Consider the following 17961-nt stretch of genomic DNA (forward strand, 5'->3'; position numbering starts at 1 on the left):
AATGACTGAATAGGACTGAATAGAATGACAAAGGACTGTTAAGACATAGACCCAGTTCACACATAATGCTAACCCAAACCATGTCTTGGCACAAGCAAGCAAATATGTGGGTTGCTGGAGAAAAGATCACAGCCACTTTGTTACTCCTCTGGTCCATGCTGTTTGTGAGCTAAGCTATAGTTTGGCTTAGTACTATGTCTGAACTCAGGCTCATGGATAGTCTCACTCCATGAGGTCAGGTTGAGATGTAATGCTAAGCCAAATGATGGCTGATCTCAACAGCAGCGGGTCTGGAGGAAGAGCAAAGCAGAGGTGATCTTTTGTCCAGCAACCCACATTTGTTTGTTTGGCTTACAGTTACATGTGAAATGGACCAACGTAGGAAACCATGGTTTCTGGCTTTGAGCACAAGCTACATCATACCATGGGGTCCTGTGCTCTCCCTTCCTCTTCTTTCATGCCTGGAAGGATAAGCCACTGGATCACAATCACAGTGTAATCCATGGAACAAGTTCCTAACTACTACATGAAAGTTAGTTCATCAACTAATCTGGGCAGGCTTATATTGTGATTTAGACCAAGAATGTTAATTTTTCTATTAGTCACTAGTTGAGTTTTCGTATGGAACAACATTATATTGATGCTCTCAGCACAAAGATGATATCATTACAAAATTGAAACTTAGCCACATTTACCTTAATACCTGGCACTCCTGATTTCCCTTGTGGCCCTTGTTCACCCTTGCCACCCTGTGAATATAATGATTTTGACAGGCTGATGAAGAAATCTTTGAAGTCACTTGGGAAGAGAACCACCTACATAAACAGTTAACTTACAAGAAAAAAAATACCTGTCAAACTGTGGCTGAAACTAGGCAGAAATTTGAAGGTTTTGAATTCTGAACTGTAAGTAGTTCTACTTCCCCCACATATAATAAGGCTGAACAGTGACACAATTAATTTTAACATGGTTGTGGAGCTAGGTCCTTTTGGAAGTCTCCAACAGCAAAAAATATAGCAAAATGATGAGAACTGAGTGGAAGTGGTGTGAATATGTGTGACTGAGTATATTTGTGTGTGAGAGAATGATGAATGAATAGCCAAAGTTCACACATTAATTAATAAAAGGCTCACACGCTGTGAGAGGCAGCAAGCCCCATGCCATGACCCAAAGTCATGTGGTTTCCTAGTCCCACCCACTATCCAGTTCTGTGGGAGTTTGAGGCTCACAAGGGATATAGGCAATGTCATGTTAAACTAGCCAACTAAACAGTAAATAGAACTGTTTTGTTTTAATTCTGGGTATTTCTCTTATGTGTTGGTAATTCATTATTTGTAGTCTTTTGTTTTAAAAAGTTATTAACTCTTCTTTTCAAAAAGAATAGGAAGGAGGGGAAAATAAGAGGACAGAGAATATCAGGATCTTGAAGAGCTCAAAGAGCTACCTGGTGGCTGAAACATTCTCTTCCTCAGCAGGGAGCCAGACAACACTGAAGCCTTATATAGGTTGACAAGGCCTGAAATGTGGTAGATGCTGTCTGTCTACCTGGAGGAACTGCCTATAGGTTAATGGGCCCTTGCCTCATTTTTCAGTCCTTGACAACTATGAGGCTAGGGAGACAAAAGTACTACAGAGAATTTATCATCTGAGCAGAGGATGATGGCAGGGTTTTGTCTTCTGATCAGAAGGACCTCTAAAATGTACTTGGTGGTTCTTCCCCTGAGAAAACAGCCTGAATTTTGTTCTCATCAGAATCTTCCGCCATGTCATCATTCCTGGGTCATCATGGCCAGTAGTGGCTAGCAAGGTGGGGCTGCTCACCTGGCTTCCCAACACCGACTGTCACTGCCAGTTATGGAGACAGGCAACTGAGGTGATGGGGAGCTCAGAAGAATGTAAGCAAAGTGGTTGAACCAATCTGTTGCCTCCCTGTCACCTCTCCTCAAGTAACTGCTCTCTGTAACTGGCAGCAAAGCTCAGCACTGGGAAGCCAGGTGAGCAATGGCATGCCAACCATCCCACCAACTGCTAATGGTCATGGAAAAGAACATAGATGCTGATTTGGGAAAACCACAGGCGGCCCAGGAGCTGGTACCCTGATCAGACAGGCTTCCCTGTGCAGATTGTGTCAGCTGGGATGTACATGATTAATATGTGGACATCTGGAGGCAGCACCAAGGAGTCATGTGACCTCAAGGGTACGGCAAGAAGTGAGGCCTCACAACCCCTTTTGGTGCATGGAGCCCTTCATGCAATTAATGTGGGAAGGGTTTTTATATTGTTTCCACCGTAAGCTACAATAAAGTGACCAAAGAAGCATTCGTTTCTCACATTAATTTACTGATGTCGCCATGTTTTCCAGAACTTTGTTCCCAAAGACTAAGCTCAATATGCTTACACAGCATACAGAGCTCCTTATATGTTTTAATTCCCTCCCACTTCCTTAAAATTGATGTCTGCAAAAGCTAAAATCACAAGGCATTAAACATTCAGCCTAGAGGCATACAGCATACCTTCGGCCCAGGCCCTCCAGGTAAACCCAATGATCCTTCAGGTCCAGGAAGACCCTAAGAAACAGAAATAAAAGTCTCCAGTAAATAATCAGAGGGAGAGCCTACCCAGTCAAATCTTAATAGATATGCAGGCTGTGTCTTGATCTTAAAATTTAGGGACAGAATTAAACATATACTTTATAGAATTACAGAATTGTAGAGGCAGAATAGAGTGGTGCTACTACATCCCTTGACTGGAACGCTTGGCTTCTGTTGATGCAGCCTAGAACAGTGTTAGCTTTTTTAGCTGCTGCATCACACTGTTGACTAGTTTAAGCTTGTGGTCCACTAAGACCCCTAGGTCTTTTCCACATGTACCGGTACTACTAGTAAGCCAGGTGTCCCTCATCTTATATTTGTGCAGCTGGTTCTTTCTGCCTAAATGCAGGATCTAACATTTGTCCCTACTGTATTTCATTCTGTTAGTTTGGCCCCAGTTCTGCAATCTGTTAAGGTCATTTTGAATCTCGATTCTATCTACCCCTCCCAGTTTGTTGTCATCTGCAAATTTGATGCACATCATCTCAATTCCTTCATTCAAGCTGTTTATAAAGACACTGAACAACAATGAGCCCAGGGCAGAACCCTGCAGCACCCTACTTGTCCCTTTTTTCCAGGATGATGAGGAACCATTAGTAAGCACACACTGGGTTCGGTCAGTCAACCGTCTACAAATCCACCTAACGGTTACCTCATACAGCTCACATTTTACCCACTTACTCGCAAGCATATCATGGGTGATTTTGTCAAAAGCCTCACAGAAATCAACATACACTACGTCCACAGCATTCCCCTGATCCAACAAGTTTGTAACTATCGAAAAAAGAAATGAGTTTTGTCTCACATGACTTGTTTTTGAGGGGAGAAGACCCAGGTAATTTCAGATTATTTGTTCCAGAACCTTTCCTGGTATTAATGTCAAGCTGACTGGTCTAAAGTTACCTGGGTCTTCTCCCCCCCCCCTTTTTACAACATGTGGCCACCTCCAGTCTGCAGGGACCTCTCAAAGATTATAGAAAGAGGCTCTGAGATTACATCTGCAAGCTCCTTTAGTATCTTTGGGTGCAGCTCATAAATCCCTGGAGATATGAGTTCGTTTAAAGTAGCTAGGTGTTCCTTTGCCACCTCTTTTGCTATCTTGGGCTGCAGCTCCCTCCTTGCATCATTTATTCTGTTATCCCCAGGCTGGGCACTGCTTTCCTTTTGGGTCAAGACAGTGGCTAAGTAGGTGCTGAGCACTTCTGCCTTCTTTCTATCACACAACTGAAGTGCAAGGAATTGAAAGAAGGATCTTCCTGTGAGTTTTACGAGGTCATGAGAGGTAGCTCTGTACTTTTTAATGGGAAAATTCTAAGATATATATTTTTTAATCAGTACTTTACTAAAATCTTTTTACTTGCACAGTATGTGGAAGCCTTACATATGAAATCTTAAGTGATGAAACAACAATTTTAAAAAATAAGATAAAATGTATAAAATTATTGTTTCATCACTTAATAGATTTCATATGTAAGGCTTCCACTTGAGTAAAAACAAAATAATTTAGCCATCACTGCTTCCTTTTCCAATCTTGTGGCAGATAAATCAATAAATTATTGAAACTGGCAACCATAATGAGGATAATTGTTACTTAATAATAATTTATTACTGAATTTCCCTAATGTATTACATATAAACTGTCAACAGGATTTCCATCTGTTCTTTTCTGGAACAAACTGTGTGACTAATAGAAGGAAAAACCAACTCTATATTTTGGTCAATTTTCCTTTGTGGCACTCACAATATTCAAATATTCCATGCATTGAGAGTACATCTATGTTTAAAAGGGAAATAGAGACAGAATAAAATGGGAATAAACTGGTAATTAAATGAAATGGTTCGGTAATTAAATTGGTAATAAAAATAGTAATGAATCCTCCAGGAAATGAATCCCACAAAATTATAGGAACCAGAATAGCTGTCAGTTAAGACATTAGGAAAATAGAAATTATATTGGAACAAAACAGCACAGGGCAGATCTAAACCTGGAACACAGGCAATGCAAAGCTTTCAGACAGCAATTACTAACAATAATAAAACAATATAAAACTTGTGGGATATTTAAGGTCCATGTTGCATGCTACCCCAATCTCCAAGCAGTGTGAGATTCCAGGGATTGTTTCCAGCAGCTTACCCAGGGTTCGTGTTTCCTTTGGGAATAAGGCATGGCAGAGTGTCTCTATGATATTTGGCTTATTTATGCATGAATACAACCTGAGCCTGCGATGGAGGGGTTCACAGCATCTCCCATTGCCACAGCCTTGGATTCAAACAGACATCAAACATTGCTCTCTGACTCTTAATCCAGTTTACTGCCTTTCCACTGGCTCACATCACTGCTACTTTAAATTTTGCAACTGACTTCATCTGATGAGGAAAGGGCCCCCACCCATCTCCCTTCTTGCACCAAGCCCCTTAATCCCCCATCACCTCACCAGGAAGCTAGCTTGGCTATTTCCCAGAATTAGAAGTCTTGATTAGCTTTTAACCTTTGTTGGATCCAGAGATTAGAGGGGTCTGCCACCCTCCACCAACTCATAACAGCCTACATACATGACAGCAACGTTATTTACTACGGAAAACTGTTCCTATTTTTCTCCAGGAAAATAAAGGTTGACAGGCAAGTTGCTGCAACATGCATGGACAATGTTATATGGAAAGAGTTGCAGGATGAATGGATGGATGGATGGATGAAATTTGCAAGCCTTAGGTTGTTTCTCATAGCTTTCCACACTTGTGAGCAGAATTTAATTCCAATCCACGTGTGAACTAATTTTGTCATTCTGATGCAAAGTTCCTGTTTGTGCTCCAGAGCACACACAAGAGCCTACACTCCATTTGGCTTCCTTATTGGCTTGGTGCAGAGTTAATGCTAGCAACCTAAATACATGAGGAGATTAGGAGCATGCCACAAGCTCACAAGCTTGCTCTCCTGCCCCTCTTCTTTCATGAATTTTCTCCTCCTTACATCTACACCAGTGACAACCCACAATTACCTTTTAAAACTAAAGGATATAAAGTAGACGGCATCCCCGGTGAGAGCTAGGAGCAGTGCAAATATAATGCATAACAATATAACTCTAAGCAAAGAAGACTTGGAGTGATTTTCAAGCGGAAGAGAGAGCATATAAACACACACACAGCACGCTTCCCAGCTCCATCTGCTGACCAAGGCTGGGAGGTGGCCAGCAAGATGTCTGCGCCAGGCCACTGTCTCCAATACTTGCAACAGCAATCTCTTAGTGCCATATTATATATATCAAGGTTTCAGCTGATTAAGTCTCTCGTATGAGTAATTCAAACAGAAGTCATATTCACAAGTTGTAAAGCTGACTAAAGCTCCAGCTCCTCCAAAACCATCTCCACCAACAAAATGAAAGATGCACCACTTGCCATCAGTTCTGAACTACACTGATGAGGCCTAGCATCTGCTGAAAATTAATACCATCCACTCTGGAAAAGAGATCATTTGTGGAAGTTATTACCAGAACAGAACAGAGGCGCCTCGTAGTTATAAAAGAGCTTAATAAACTGGAAACAATCGCTTTCAAGTTCCCAAATAAATGGGTGACATTTGTCCTCTTGAAAGCTCACACGCAAGCCTTTCGAAGGATCTTTGGGATACCAGACAGCTTACCCTTTTTAGGGGAAGTTTACACACAATACTCACCGTAAATGTAATACAATTCAGAATGGTGTGCTTACAGTATTGACCTAAAGTTTCTAATTCTTGAGGCTTGATTTAGTGCAGTTATATTCAATGGACTGTAACACTTGACTTTTTTTTTTTTAAGAAACTGAATATTGTTTGTATTTTCTGCAGTAATAATATGATCAACGAAGTCGATTTGATTATCAAGTCCATACTGTACATTTGTCCCTTTGCTTAATTCAGTCTTATGAACTTATTGATTCCATAATTCTATTTTTTAATTTAAAAAAAACTGTTAAAATACAATACCACAGACATACAGGTGTCCCTGGTGATCCTTTAGTTCCTTCATGTCCTGGTGGTCCAATTTCACCCTAAAATGCAAGAACAAATTTCAAATAAATTCAGTATTTGTAATATGAATTCCAAAGAATACCCCGTTTTACATCTACACCAGTGACAACCCATGATTACCTTTTAAAACTAAAGGATATAAACTAGACTGCATCCCTGGTAAGAGCTAGAATTCAGCATAGTGCTGAATTCAGCATAGTGCTAAGGCGATTGTTATATTAGCACAATCTCTCCTCCCCCCAACACCTCACCTGCTGTTTCAGGGATCTCGCCCTCCCCATCCATTGACAGATGTCTTCCATCAGCGAAAGGGGCATCAGTGGACCCCACCCAAAGAGTTTAAGCAGTCACAGAATGTGTGTGTGTGTGTGTGTGTGTGTAAAAATTGCTGTATTATAATTTTATATCTTTATGAATACCTTTTCTCCCTTTATTCCTTGAACTCCAGGGATCCCAGGCATTCCCTTGAAAAGAAGTTGAAACATTTTGAAAGTTAATGAAACAACATTATTTAAGGTTGTCACTTAGGGCTGCTTACACATTTACTGTGCAGGGTTCCCATAGATATGGGTATGGAAACAGGCAAGCACGCACCTTCCATCATGCATATGAGGCAACATGAGGTGCAAGATACATTTGTGTGTGTTTGCACCCCAAAATTTGCTTAGTCCATCACAATTTTCAAGCAGAAAAATCACACTTGATCATAAACTTGTGCATCCTGACAACTTTGCACATTGCTCCTTATGATGAGAAGGCAGGGTACACACTCACTCAGTGAATTGACAAGATTCTTGAACTGTGTACATACGAACCAGCCCAGAATGATTGACAATGCATATAGAATATAGCATTTGAAATCTCTAATTTCCACATCACCAACTACAGGTGTATTAATATTCTTGCCTAGACTTTACTTTGCTGAACAGTTTGTATCTTCTGCTTCTAACCTATCAAGTTATACTACCCACTTTAAAATTGGTTCAGTCCTTTGGCATTAAATATCACTTCTATCAAATGCTATATTGGATTTTATTTTATGAATGTTTTATCTCTGTGTATATGGCATTTTGTTTGTTTTCTTGGTTTCAGAAAGCCCGCTACCAGTAAGCTTCTTGTTTTTTTGTATGAAACTTCCTTTTCATTTTTTGAAATACTGGCCTGGAGGAGAATATTTTTAAAAATATATATATATCTAAAAAACAGCTGGTTTATCTGAAGCTCCGGTTGCGGCTAGGTTAGTCATCTTTTACTTTTCTATTTGGAAAATTTCTGAGAAAAAAAGACAGTTATTCCTGTTCTGCTCCTGTGAGGATTTTCATTTTTATTCCCATTTCCCACCCCCACTGTAGCTGGGGGTTGGGTTGTGACCTTTCCCTCCTACACCAAAGAACACTGGCAGGGGAATACTGAGAAAAGTACTCAGTGTCTCTACTACCTGATTATAATGCTTCTTTTTGGTTTGGCAATATTGCCCTGAACTATCTCCCCACACTGTATTTCTAGTGACTCATTCAAATGGCCACCAGGACACATGGCAGCTACCATAATTTGGATCAGGCCACAAGTGAGCCGGTCACATGGCTTGTTTTATATCTTCCTCCTCGCAGACACAGATAAGTATGTGACCTGGCATGTAACACTCTTTGCAACTGCCGCTAGGAAAATTAGAGCAAATTATATACCCAAGGTAGCCAGCAACTGTAAAGGAGATGAATTTATTTGACCCTATCTACATCAAGCTATATTCTATCTTTATCACCAAACTCCGAATATAATTGTACATTGTATTAATTAACATTATTTTTTAATATATTAGCGGCCATGTGATAATTTTAGCCTATAAATTTTATAGTTTATTGTCTTAACCTGTATATTAAGGTACTTTTATAGCTCTGTTTAGAGTAGGTAACGTCTTGATAATATAAATGTTTTAAGTTTTCTGTATCAATCCAGTAGATTTTCTTTTAATTGTTGAATGATTCCGTGTACATTGTGGCAGCCTTTGGCTATGTGCAATAAAACTGACTGACTGACAAGCGGAAGCTGCCATCATTACCGCAAAGCCCTGTTGAAATGACAACACGCAAAACTGATCCTGCTTGTTGTGAAGGTGTCACGTGACCTGCTTGCCAAGAATTGTCCTGTACTGGAAGGGCACATGTTGATCTTGTGACCTGGACATAGCCTATCCCATTAGGTGGTAATTATAAAAACACCGAGGGAAATGGCTTTTCAAATGTCTGTAATTTTAAGCACACTGAAGAGGGAGCAAACCTCACCGACCTCAGCAGCAACAAGCACTGTATTCAGAAGTTAGTAGCAAGACCTAACAGGATTGGAATAACGCTACTAGTGAGACTTTTGACATTTGGCTACGGAACAACATGAGCAAAGACCTACACCGTCAACAGCACAACTTTCGGGGGGGGGGTGGATTCAGATATCTGTATTGTTATATATTGGCAACATGGATAGATTGCTACAAGTATTGAGAATCGTTTCTAGAGCAAATGTGCAAAGCATTTCCCAGTTTCTATTGTGTTGACCCGCACAACCCTGTGAGGTAGGTCACTACTGTGTCTGTTGTATGGATGGGAAACTAAACCAGAGTGATTAACATACACATACCCTAGTGCTGAGTTGTGGACTTTTCAGCATGTCAAGCACAGTAATGTATATGAAGGTTCAATCTGGAATGGCAAACTGGTTCTTTGAACAGGCTATCCTTTCTAAACTGGACCCAAATGCAAAAGGCAATGTTTGACCTAACCAGCCCATCAGCAGGAGCCCTGTGCGTGGATTTCTGGGTCCCCCCCCAAAAAAAAAACCCCCAATTGGCTTTTTTGAGAGCACCCCCCAGAACATTGTGCAGGGGAGGAGAGCTTTCATTCCGTCTGGCAAGCTAGAATGTTTGCACAGGTGTAACGAATGGAACAGTGCAACACTGAATTCCACCCAAAATGTTGCAGGCTAAATATAAGCAAACAAACAAACCAATTACTGCAGAGAGATGCTGCAAAGCATTATATGAAACTATGAGTTCAAAATATAAATTGAAGCTGGGAACTCCAGCAATTCAAGAAATCTCGGCGTGGTGCAGAATTTCTTGATGTTGACTCTTCCAAATACAATAGCAACTGGGCTTCATGCCCATGAATTGAGCTAAGTAAGGTGAAAACACATTTTGTCTAGCTGCCTTTGCCAGGGAAAGAAAAGAAAACTAAAATGCGCTTCAGAGCAAAGTAAAAAGTAAAAAGTAAACAAAAATCAACAAAAGCCATGTGGCACATTAAAGGCTAACAAATTGTATTATGGAACAAGCTTTCATGGACTAGAGTCCACTTCATCAGTTGTAGGAACGTGGTGGTAAGATTGGGGGGGTGTATGGTAAGCAAACACAGAATCAATGCTACAGCAATTATTCTTACAGAGCGCATGACTTATACAGGACAAATAAACTTGACCAACAACAGTACATCAACAGGCCCGTCTGCATGTTATACTGAAGGGCCCAGGACTCTCCATTCCCCCCCCCCCATTGTACATTTTTAATTTATACTTTTCTTCAACAAAATATATCCTGCCTTTCAGCTCTCCATGGGGCCCCAAAGCACCTCATAACCAAGTTAAAAAATGTAACACAATGTGAAAATAATAAACAGAAACAGACCTTTAAACCAAAAACAACTAAAAATAACTAACAGTAGCACCGGATGAATATCTTAAACCAACCCAAGGCTTGGCAAAAATGAAAAACAAGTTCTTAACAGAATCTCAAAAAGCCAATCAGGACCTGGTGAGGTAAGGACAACAGTGGACAGTGGGGCGGAACTGTGCTGCCCATCTGACTGTCCTCTGGCTAATTCACTGCAGCACACTAGGCAGAGGGCATAGGGAAGAGGCAATGGCAAGGCTGGCACAGTACAAAACTGCCAATCAAGCCAACTCAGTGCTCCTGCCAGATGCAGCAGTGACTGTGCCAGAGGGAGGTCAGGAGAGCAGCACAGCTCCACCATGCCATCTGCTCCTCGTCAAGAAGATCCACAATCTGGGTTCCACAACCAAAAATTCCCTGTTCTGCATTTTAAGAGGCCAGGTTTCTGGTGTCAAAGGAGCAGGCAGGGTCTTGGCAGGCTCATGAGGAAAAAGGAGTTCCTTCAAAAAAGCCTGGACTCAAACCAGAGCATTAGATTTAAAAGCGAGTGCCATGAACTGAATTCACAAATTATCTGGTAGTCAGTGAAGACTGAAACCCAAGTGAGATGTTCTGTAAATGAGACTCAGGCAACACTTTGTAAATTAATCTGTAAGTATTTTCTGGCTGATTCACCATTACATGGACAAAAAGAGCAACAACAGAGATTTTTCATTTTCTTAATTCAAGGTTTTTCATAGTTCCAACATTCTCCCAAAACTGATCATGCCCCAATATCCTGTAATCCATGAACACCACAACATGGTATTAAACATGACTTACATTATTTTGTTTTTAGGTGGGGTAATAGCCAATAGGCTTAAACCCAAGTGTTTTTCATTCATTCATTAGCTTTAAGCATTTTTGTTTTCTGAAGAATTATTGTAATTCTGAAAGCTGGCTTGTAATTCTGAAAGCTGCGGGGTCACCAGCAGCAATAGCAAAATAGTGAATTTCACCTTCAAAAAGTGAGGTAACACACACACACCCCAAAACAAGTTGTCCTTTTTGAATCTTCTATGTAGCCCACTTCAAGGAAGTATCCAAGTAGAGAAGTAAAAACATGAAGGAAAGCATCAGGGACAACACCTCTGACCCCTCCATCCCATTTTCATCATTCCAGTTTGTGAAATGTTGCAAACTGTGTAGGGATCTTCCATGGACACAACCAGCTCCCTGCCTGCCTATAGTTACGTATCTTCCATGATTCAGCAACTAACAAAGATGCAAGGTGGAAGGGGGCAAAACCAACATGTTTGTTCCCACTGCCCTCCTCAATATCCCCATTTGGATAATGCGCAAAGAAGGCTGATGCTGTTGGTACAAACATTTGTATGAAGAACAAGTGATGGAAGAATCAGTCATCATCTGGATGGATTTTATTAACAGGCCAGACACATTTACTTTTTCCTTCAAAATTAAATTTCCTAGTTACACAATATCTCTTCCTTGATACACAGAAGGCTGGCAGGAGAATAACCAGACTATGGAACATTTGGCAAGAAGATCAACAATGAAAGTTTCAAACATAGCATGAGCTCTCAAACTGTGGGGTGAGCCTTAAACGGGTTGTGAAAGACACTGAGAAAATGGGCAGAGAGATCCAGTGATGGACATGATCCTGCAACAGGGGGCTCTTTCCTCCTCCTACCCCGCCTCCCACCTAAAACTGTGTAGGTTAAATGTATAAATCCCTATGTAGTATTGGATATTTGACTGGCCCATTATCAAATAATGAACCAGTATTTTTAAAGCATGAATATTACAAGAACTAAACAAGCAGAGATACTATAACCACCAACAGTTTTTATACTGATGCTATTTTTAAAAAAATCAAATTAGCAGCTACTGTGAAACGATGAAACCAAGTTTCGAAAAAATCAGAATGAATTACTAAAATGTTTCTGTAAATACAGACAGTGCACTCAAAAGCTACTCTATTTGACTTTTATTGAGGAATATCCAGGTCAGCCTATAGTTACAACTGTTTATTTTAAAGAAGAACTTTAAACAGAAATAAAACTAGGGATAACTATTATTTAAATAGAAGTCAGATTCAAAACAGTATGGGTGGCCCTTGCTGGTGTGACCTTTCCAATGGTGACTGTTTCTGTGCTTGTTTGTGGAGATGCCTGAGGTAAAAGCAAAGCCCCAGTAGAAGAACCTTTGCCATGCTGCCATACTTGGTATGGCACCACCAGCCACAGTTCCTGGACACAAGCTAGTCTCACTCCTGCCCTTGCTAACTAATGACACCATAGAGATGCTTGTCAAAGCTAGTCCACCACCACCTACACATAGTATTCCTGGCTTCATGGAATTCTTGACAGTGGGTGGCCACAGCCAAATTATATTTGACAGGTCAACTGACTGGTGTGCCAACTCTACCCCTAGTAAAGGATCCTCATTGATCTATATTGTAGTTGTTGAAATTATTGGTACCTAATAATTTTAGGAGCAGGCCAGAAATGTCTTGTCTTGTCCTGTTCCTCTTCTAATATCAGTGTTTGATCAGTGTCCTAAATCCACAGATTTGTGCGTGCAGGTGGCACATGGGCTGCCTGTGGGAATTTGAGAAATAGCTCTATTGGAGGCCTGACAAAGGTTGCCTTAGAGAGGGGATTATCTCCAGAAGGGAGTTTCACATGGGCACTAGCAAGGCGTTCAGTCACTTGTTCTTGAACGATACACACCTGGCATTTGTTCTGAAGCCAATATGGCGCCCCTCCAGATGGTGGGAAACTACAACCACTGCCAACATTGGTTGTGGCAGATTGTAGTCCAACATCTGGAGGATACCAAGTTGACTCTCTCTGATAAGGGCAAATGAGATGGCAAGAAGGTAGAATGAAGCAAGTCCTTGAAACGAGCAGAAGAAATGCCGCAGCCTATTATCACCTATGGGAATTAGGCTTTATCCTAAGTTTTTTTGGCAGCGCAGCCCCAATTAGAGAGGTATCTGGATCAAGCCTCTCTGAATTCAGCCACTTTCCTATGAGTCACCAATAAATGACACATCTGGAATATCTCGGTGAATCTCCGAAACAAGCATAGTAAAGTTAATGATTAATATATGGAACATTGAGAAATGCCCTGCACAATTTAGAGGCTGCTAAAATAAAAGTAGTTTCCCATCAGCCTTGTTTTCCTATTCAAATATCACTTACCAGCAGCTGCAAAGGCTACTTAATGTCTGTTCAACCCCAGAAGGGCCTACAAAATTGGGTTTTTCCTTTGCTTTCCGGGTATAGTTTACTCTCTTTCCTAACTTGCATTCATTTTAAGTGACAGGGCTGGCTTGGGCCCAAAGGAAGATGTTCAAGAAAGGCATTCAGAACCCCTTTTAAAAGTTTGCTTCACACTTAAACCATCTTGAGTTCTGGAATTGTTTTAGAAAGCCACTAAACGAATTCTTTACATGCAACACACAGATTCATAGCCCAAGTAAGTTAACAGCCAATGTACTGTATGCGGTTGATTGGAAAGGCAGACATTACCTTAATTGTAAGGGTAATATTTCTGGGTGATCAAAAGATCAGGCCTATCTTTTAGGCCTTGCCACAAAACTTGTTAAATTCAATCTGTGTCATTAAAAAATACAAATTTTGCAAGGGTTGCATTAACTGAAATGATAAGGAATGCCTGTCTCTAATCAAAGGCTAATACAAAACAGATTTTTCATGCAATTGTTAAACCATCAAGGGAAACAGGATCTTTGGAAGCACTACAAATGGGAAAAGTGCCACTCTCTGGGAGTGTTAGAATAAATTGTATGGAATAATTCATGATTCACTGGCTTAAGGGGAAAATAGCCATTGGGGAAGTCCTTTGTAGAATTAACCCTATTCAACAGGACCCACATCTCCAATATATCATTCTTTTCTCTGTACAGAAGTTTTCTGCAGGAGCAACAGGGATAAACACTACTTTTAAATAGAAACTCAAACGTGCCATTTTATGTATCTGATCTCTGTTCAAAAACTTAAAGAGTCTTCAGAGAAAATAAATATCCTTAAAATCTTTCCTTGGCTAGTACTCAGACCACCATACCTGCTCTTGTTGTTAGCTATATCTTAACACCAATCCCTTCATCTGCTATCACTACTGTTGATGACATGTCTAGTCTGCTGCTCTTCAAACTTTCTTACTCAATTCTCTTCTGCATTGGAAGAATTAGCCATTAAAAAAACTTGGGCACAGTCCAACCAATGGCCCAGCAGTCTTAGCATTGTATCCAATGGAATTCCATTCGCACTGCTGGACTTCCTCTTCCTCTCCTACCCCCATGCCCTCCCTATAAGCCCCCCCCCTAACATCTGCTTTAGATGATTGGGGGACACATCAGAGCAGATTCACAGAGAGTGGATGGTGCAGAAGACAGGAAAGCCCCATTCATGAGTGGAACAAGATACTGGATTCAGTCCTGAAGAGTTACCCTCAGGCACATGCTTTTAATTCCACCATATGGCTTTAAATGTGGCTACCATTATCCACACTGTGCTGTCTGCAATTATGAGCAGATTTGTGCATGGGAAAGAGAGGCATATAGTGTTCGGTGGAGGCTTTGTCCCTCAGTGCATGTGTGCATACACATACACACATTTGCAATTTAAACCCCACACAGGAGCAGGAGGACTACTGAGAAAACAAAGAGAAGCTAAAGTAATGGGAAAGGCCAGAGAGAAGATTAAAGAAGGATGCAGAAAAGGCAAGAGAAGGAGCAAGTAAAGTTAGGGTAGGCCTGAGGAAAAAGACAAAGGAGGCGGAAAGCTGAGACAAGATAGCTGGAAACCATTCCAAAGAAACCATGCAGTGCTTTGGCTGAGTGGGCTTCTATTCCTCATTTATGGCTAGACTGCATCATTCTCAAACATCTTATACATGTGGAAACAACTAGGAACGTAAAAGTAAAGAGAAGAAAGTCAAGTAAAATTATGCAATGCCTGGCTGGATAAAACATTTGACTAAAGTAAAACCTTGATCATCACAAATAGAATTAGAAGTGCATTCAAAAAGGAAATTAAGTGAGAAGAAACCAGATTTTAAAAGAAACCCACAGCATGCATTACGTATTTTTAAAATATAAAATTGTGTAAAAAAGTTATATTCTCTTTCATGTCCATTTGCTTCCTGAAAACCAGACACAGCACCTTTTCTCTCTCTCCCTTTCTTTCTCTCCCTATAAATTATTCCAGTGCATAGGAAGTTCAGAGCTACATATATGTTGTAAAACAAATTCCTTGCCAAGAGAATTACGAAATAAATTCCTAGTGTAACAGAATAACTGAGCACAATCATTGAGATTAGGAGCTCCTAACTCTCTGTTGAATTCATAGCCATTAGGTTTGTCTGAAAAATGGAAACATTAATCATTCCAAATGATCACAGCTAAGATTGTTTAAGTATTTGTTGCAATCATCCTTTAAAATTTTAAAAAAAACTGCTCATCAAGCCTATAGTCTGGGTCTGGGCAAATATCAAGGAATTAACTTCCCTAAAGGCTGCACTCACTGAGGAAAAAGGATTCACTATTCAGGCATTATTGCCTGAACCCATGTTGAGAGACCCAATGCATGCTGGTTCCACCCATGCATTCATGTGTAGAGCAAGAAGGTTTGAATAGGGAATCTAGGTGCATTCAGCTGAATACCATCTAGACTTCCCTTCATTATTTGGAACCCTGGGTGGTTGGGGCATAACCAAAGAAGTTGGAGATTGGCCTCTCTGCACAAGTCCATGCAAAAATGCATGAACAGGGTTACAGTGAACATGCAAAGAGATACCCGGTTGCTCCTCCACAGAACTACTCCAAGGGGTATATCAATCCTAGAAAGCTACCATGGGATACAATTTTCTCAAGGAATTCACAGTAATTCAAGGTAGTGAAACATCACTTGCTACTTTTAGGCCCTACTTTCTTGAGGACAGCTGGAATAATATAGGGATGGATGTCTCTGCTTTTTAACATCTGCCACCATTTCTAAATAGAATTTATGAGGTTCCCAATCCAGAACAAGTGCTGCACCCATTCTGGCTTCAGTTGAATGAGATGGCTAGACTCAATGACAAGCTGTAATCAGTCTTTTCTTAATACGGTAATGTCTTTGGCTAACACTGAACAGCTGAAATTAATGGATATTTTATTAGGAATTATATGAGGGTTTGTGTTGTTTTAAAAAAAGCTCATCGATTCATGGGAAAACAGGAATTGAGTTATCAATGAACATACATGAAACTGAAATGGATCAGAAATAGACAATCTGTCCATTTCTAACCATATGCAAAACATATTTCCCTAGAGAAACTCTCAGCAGATCAAGTGATTAATGGACTGAATGTATAATGGGATATCCCGTGGGCCTCAAAATTCCAAAGTCTGCCTCTGGATATATTTTGAGGTTTGCTTTATTGAAAAAATATAATGTGTGACCCACTCAAATGCATATCCTTGGTTGTTGGAACACAAATTTCTGTCCAGATCACACACATCACTGTTTCTCAGATTACTAAAATATTTAGTCTTTTACCATCAAGCATAATAATGAACAAATCACAGGCCCAGTTCAGACATAATGGAAAACAATGGTTAGGTCCAGGCTTGTTCTCATTAACCACAGTTCAGTTTTAGATGTCACAGAGAACTGTGGAAATGAAAGCCTCTGGTCTCCTCCTTGCATGTATCCAAGAGGAGGAATGCACATTCATGTAGTGAGAAACCATAGTTTCCACTTACATCAGAAATTGTATTCCAATGCATCTGTTATTTTGCAAGTTCAAATATATGAAAGAAGATTCCTGCTTGGCAGGGGGTTGGACTCGATGGCCCTTGTGGTCTCTACCAACTCTATGATTCTATGATTCTATGATTCTATGATTCTATGATTCTATGATTCTAAGATCTGAGATTCACATGGCGACTTACCTACCTGGTTATATTTTCGGATTTATATTCTACCTTTTTACAGACTTAAAGGGGCTAGTGGATAATAAAACACAGACCTAAATTTTAAGAAGGACTTAAACAATTTGCTTCCAAATTTCACTGGCAGAAGAATAATGTTGTTTGTTTATAGGGAATACAAACACTGATTTTCCTGGCACCAAACATGGCTGAAGTCAGCGCAATGAACAAAAATGCAGACAGCGGTCCAGGCATGTTCCTCAAGCATCTCCTACTAGCAGAAATTTTGGACATGGAAAGGTATCATATGTTTCTACTGACCCAATTTTTATCCTCACTGTACACTAGTTTCAGACCACTGTAAATACATAATAATTTCTCTGAGGTTCGCTCCCAAGAATAACTGTAAATCTAAGTGTTTGAAACAACCTAACATTTAAACACATATATCATTTTGAATTATAGGAGGAGTGGGCAATACAGTTAATTCAACTTTTTTGTTATATATTTAGTAGTCATTATCTAGGACACAGAGACTGCTGATCAGAAGAAGCAAGTGCCAGTTCTCTTGCTCATCCAATATTTATGCATCCTAGTAACTATGAGGTCACTCACATTGGCAGAATCTTAATTTGAAGTGCAGCCTCAGAATTTCTTTTTCCCCAAGCGCAGGTGCACTCTGGTTATGTATGTCAGCAAGTGAATTCAGAGAACCACTTTCTCTTATCACTAGGGATGGGGGGGGATTCAATTCAGTTCACATTTT

General features: G+C 40.2%; 1 protein-coding gene across 1 annotated transcript in view; it reads right to left on the reverse strand.

Moving 5' to 3' along the window:
* COL21A1 (collagen type XXI alpha 1 chain) overlaps window positions 1-17961 on the reverse strand; it is an 85046-nt gene that overhangs the window by 14436 nt on the left and 52649 nt on the right. Inside the window, exons 18-21 of the mRNA XM_053381091.1 lie at window positions 7017-7061; window positions 6564-6617; window positions 2514-2567; window positions 696-749 (exon numbers count right to left, since the gene is read on the reverse strand). Of these exons, the coding sequence (XP_053237066.1) occupies window positions 696-749; window positions 2514-2567; window positions 6564-6617; window positions 7017-7061 (207 nt within the window). The remainder of the gene's footprint in view (window positions 1-695; window positions 750-2513; window positions 2568-6563; window positions 6618-7016; window positions 7062-17961) is intronic.

This window comes from Podarcis raffonei, chromosome 3, assembly GCF_027172205.1.
Source record: "Podarcis raffonei isolate rPodRaf1 chromosome 3, rPodRaf1.pri, whole genome shotgun sequence".
Classification (NCBI taxonomy): Eukaryota; Metazoa; Chordata; class Lepidosauria; order Squamata; family Lacertidae; genus Podarcis; species Podarcis raffonei.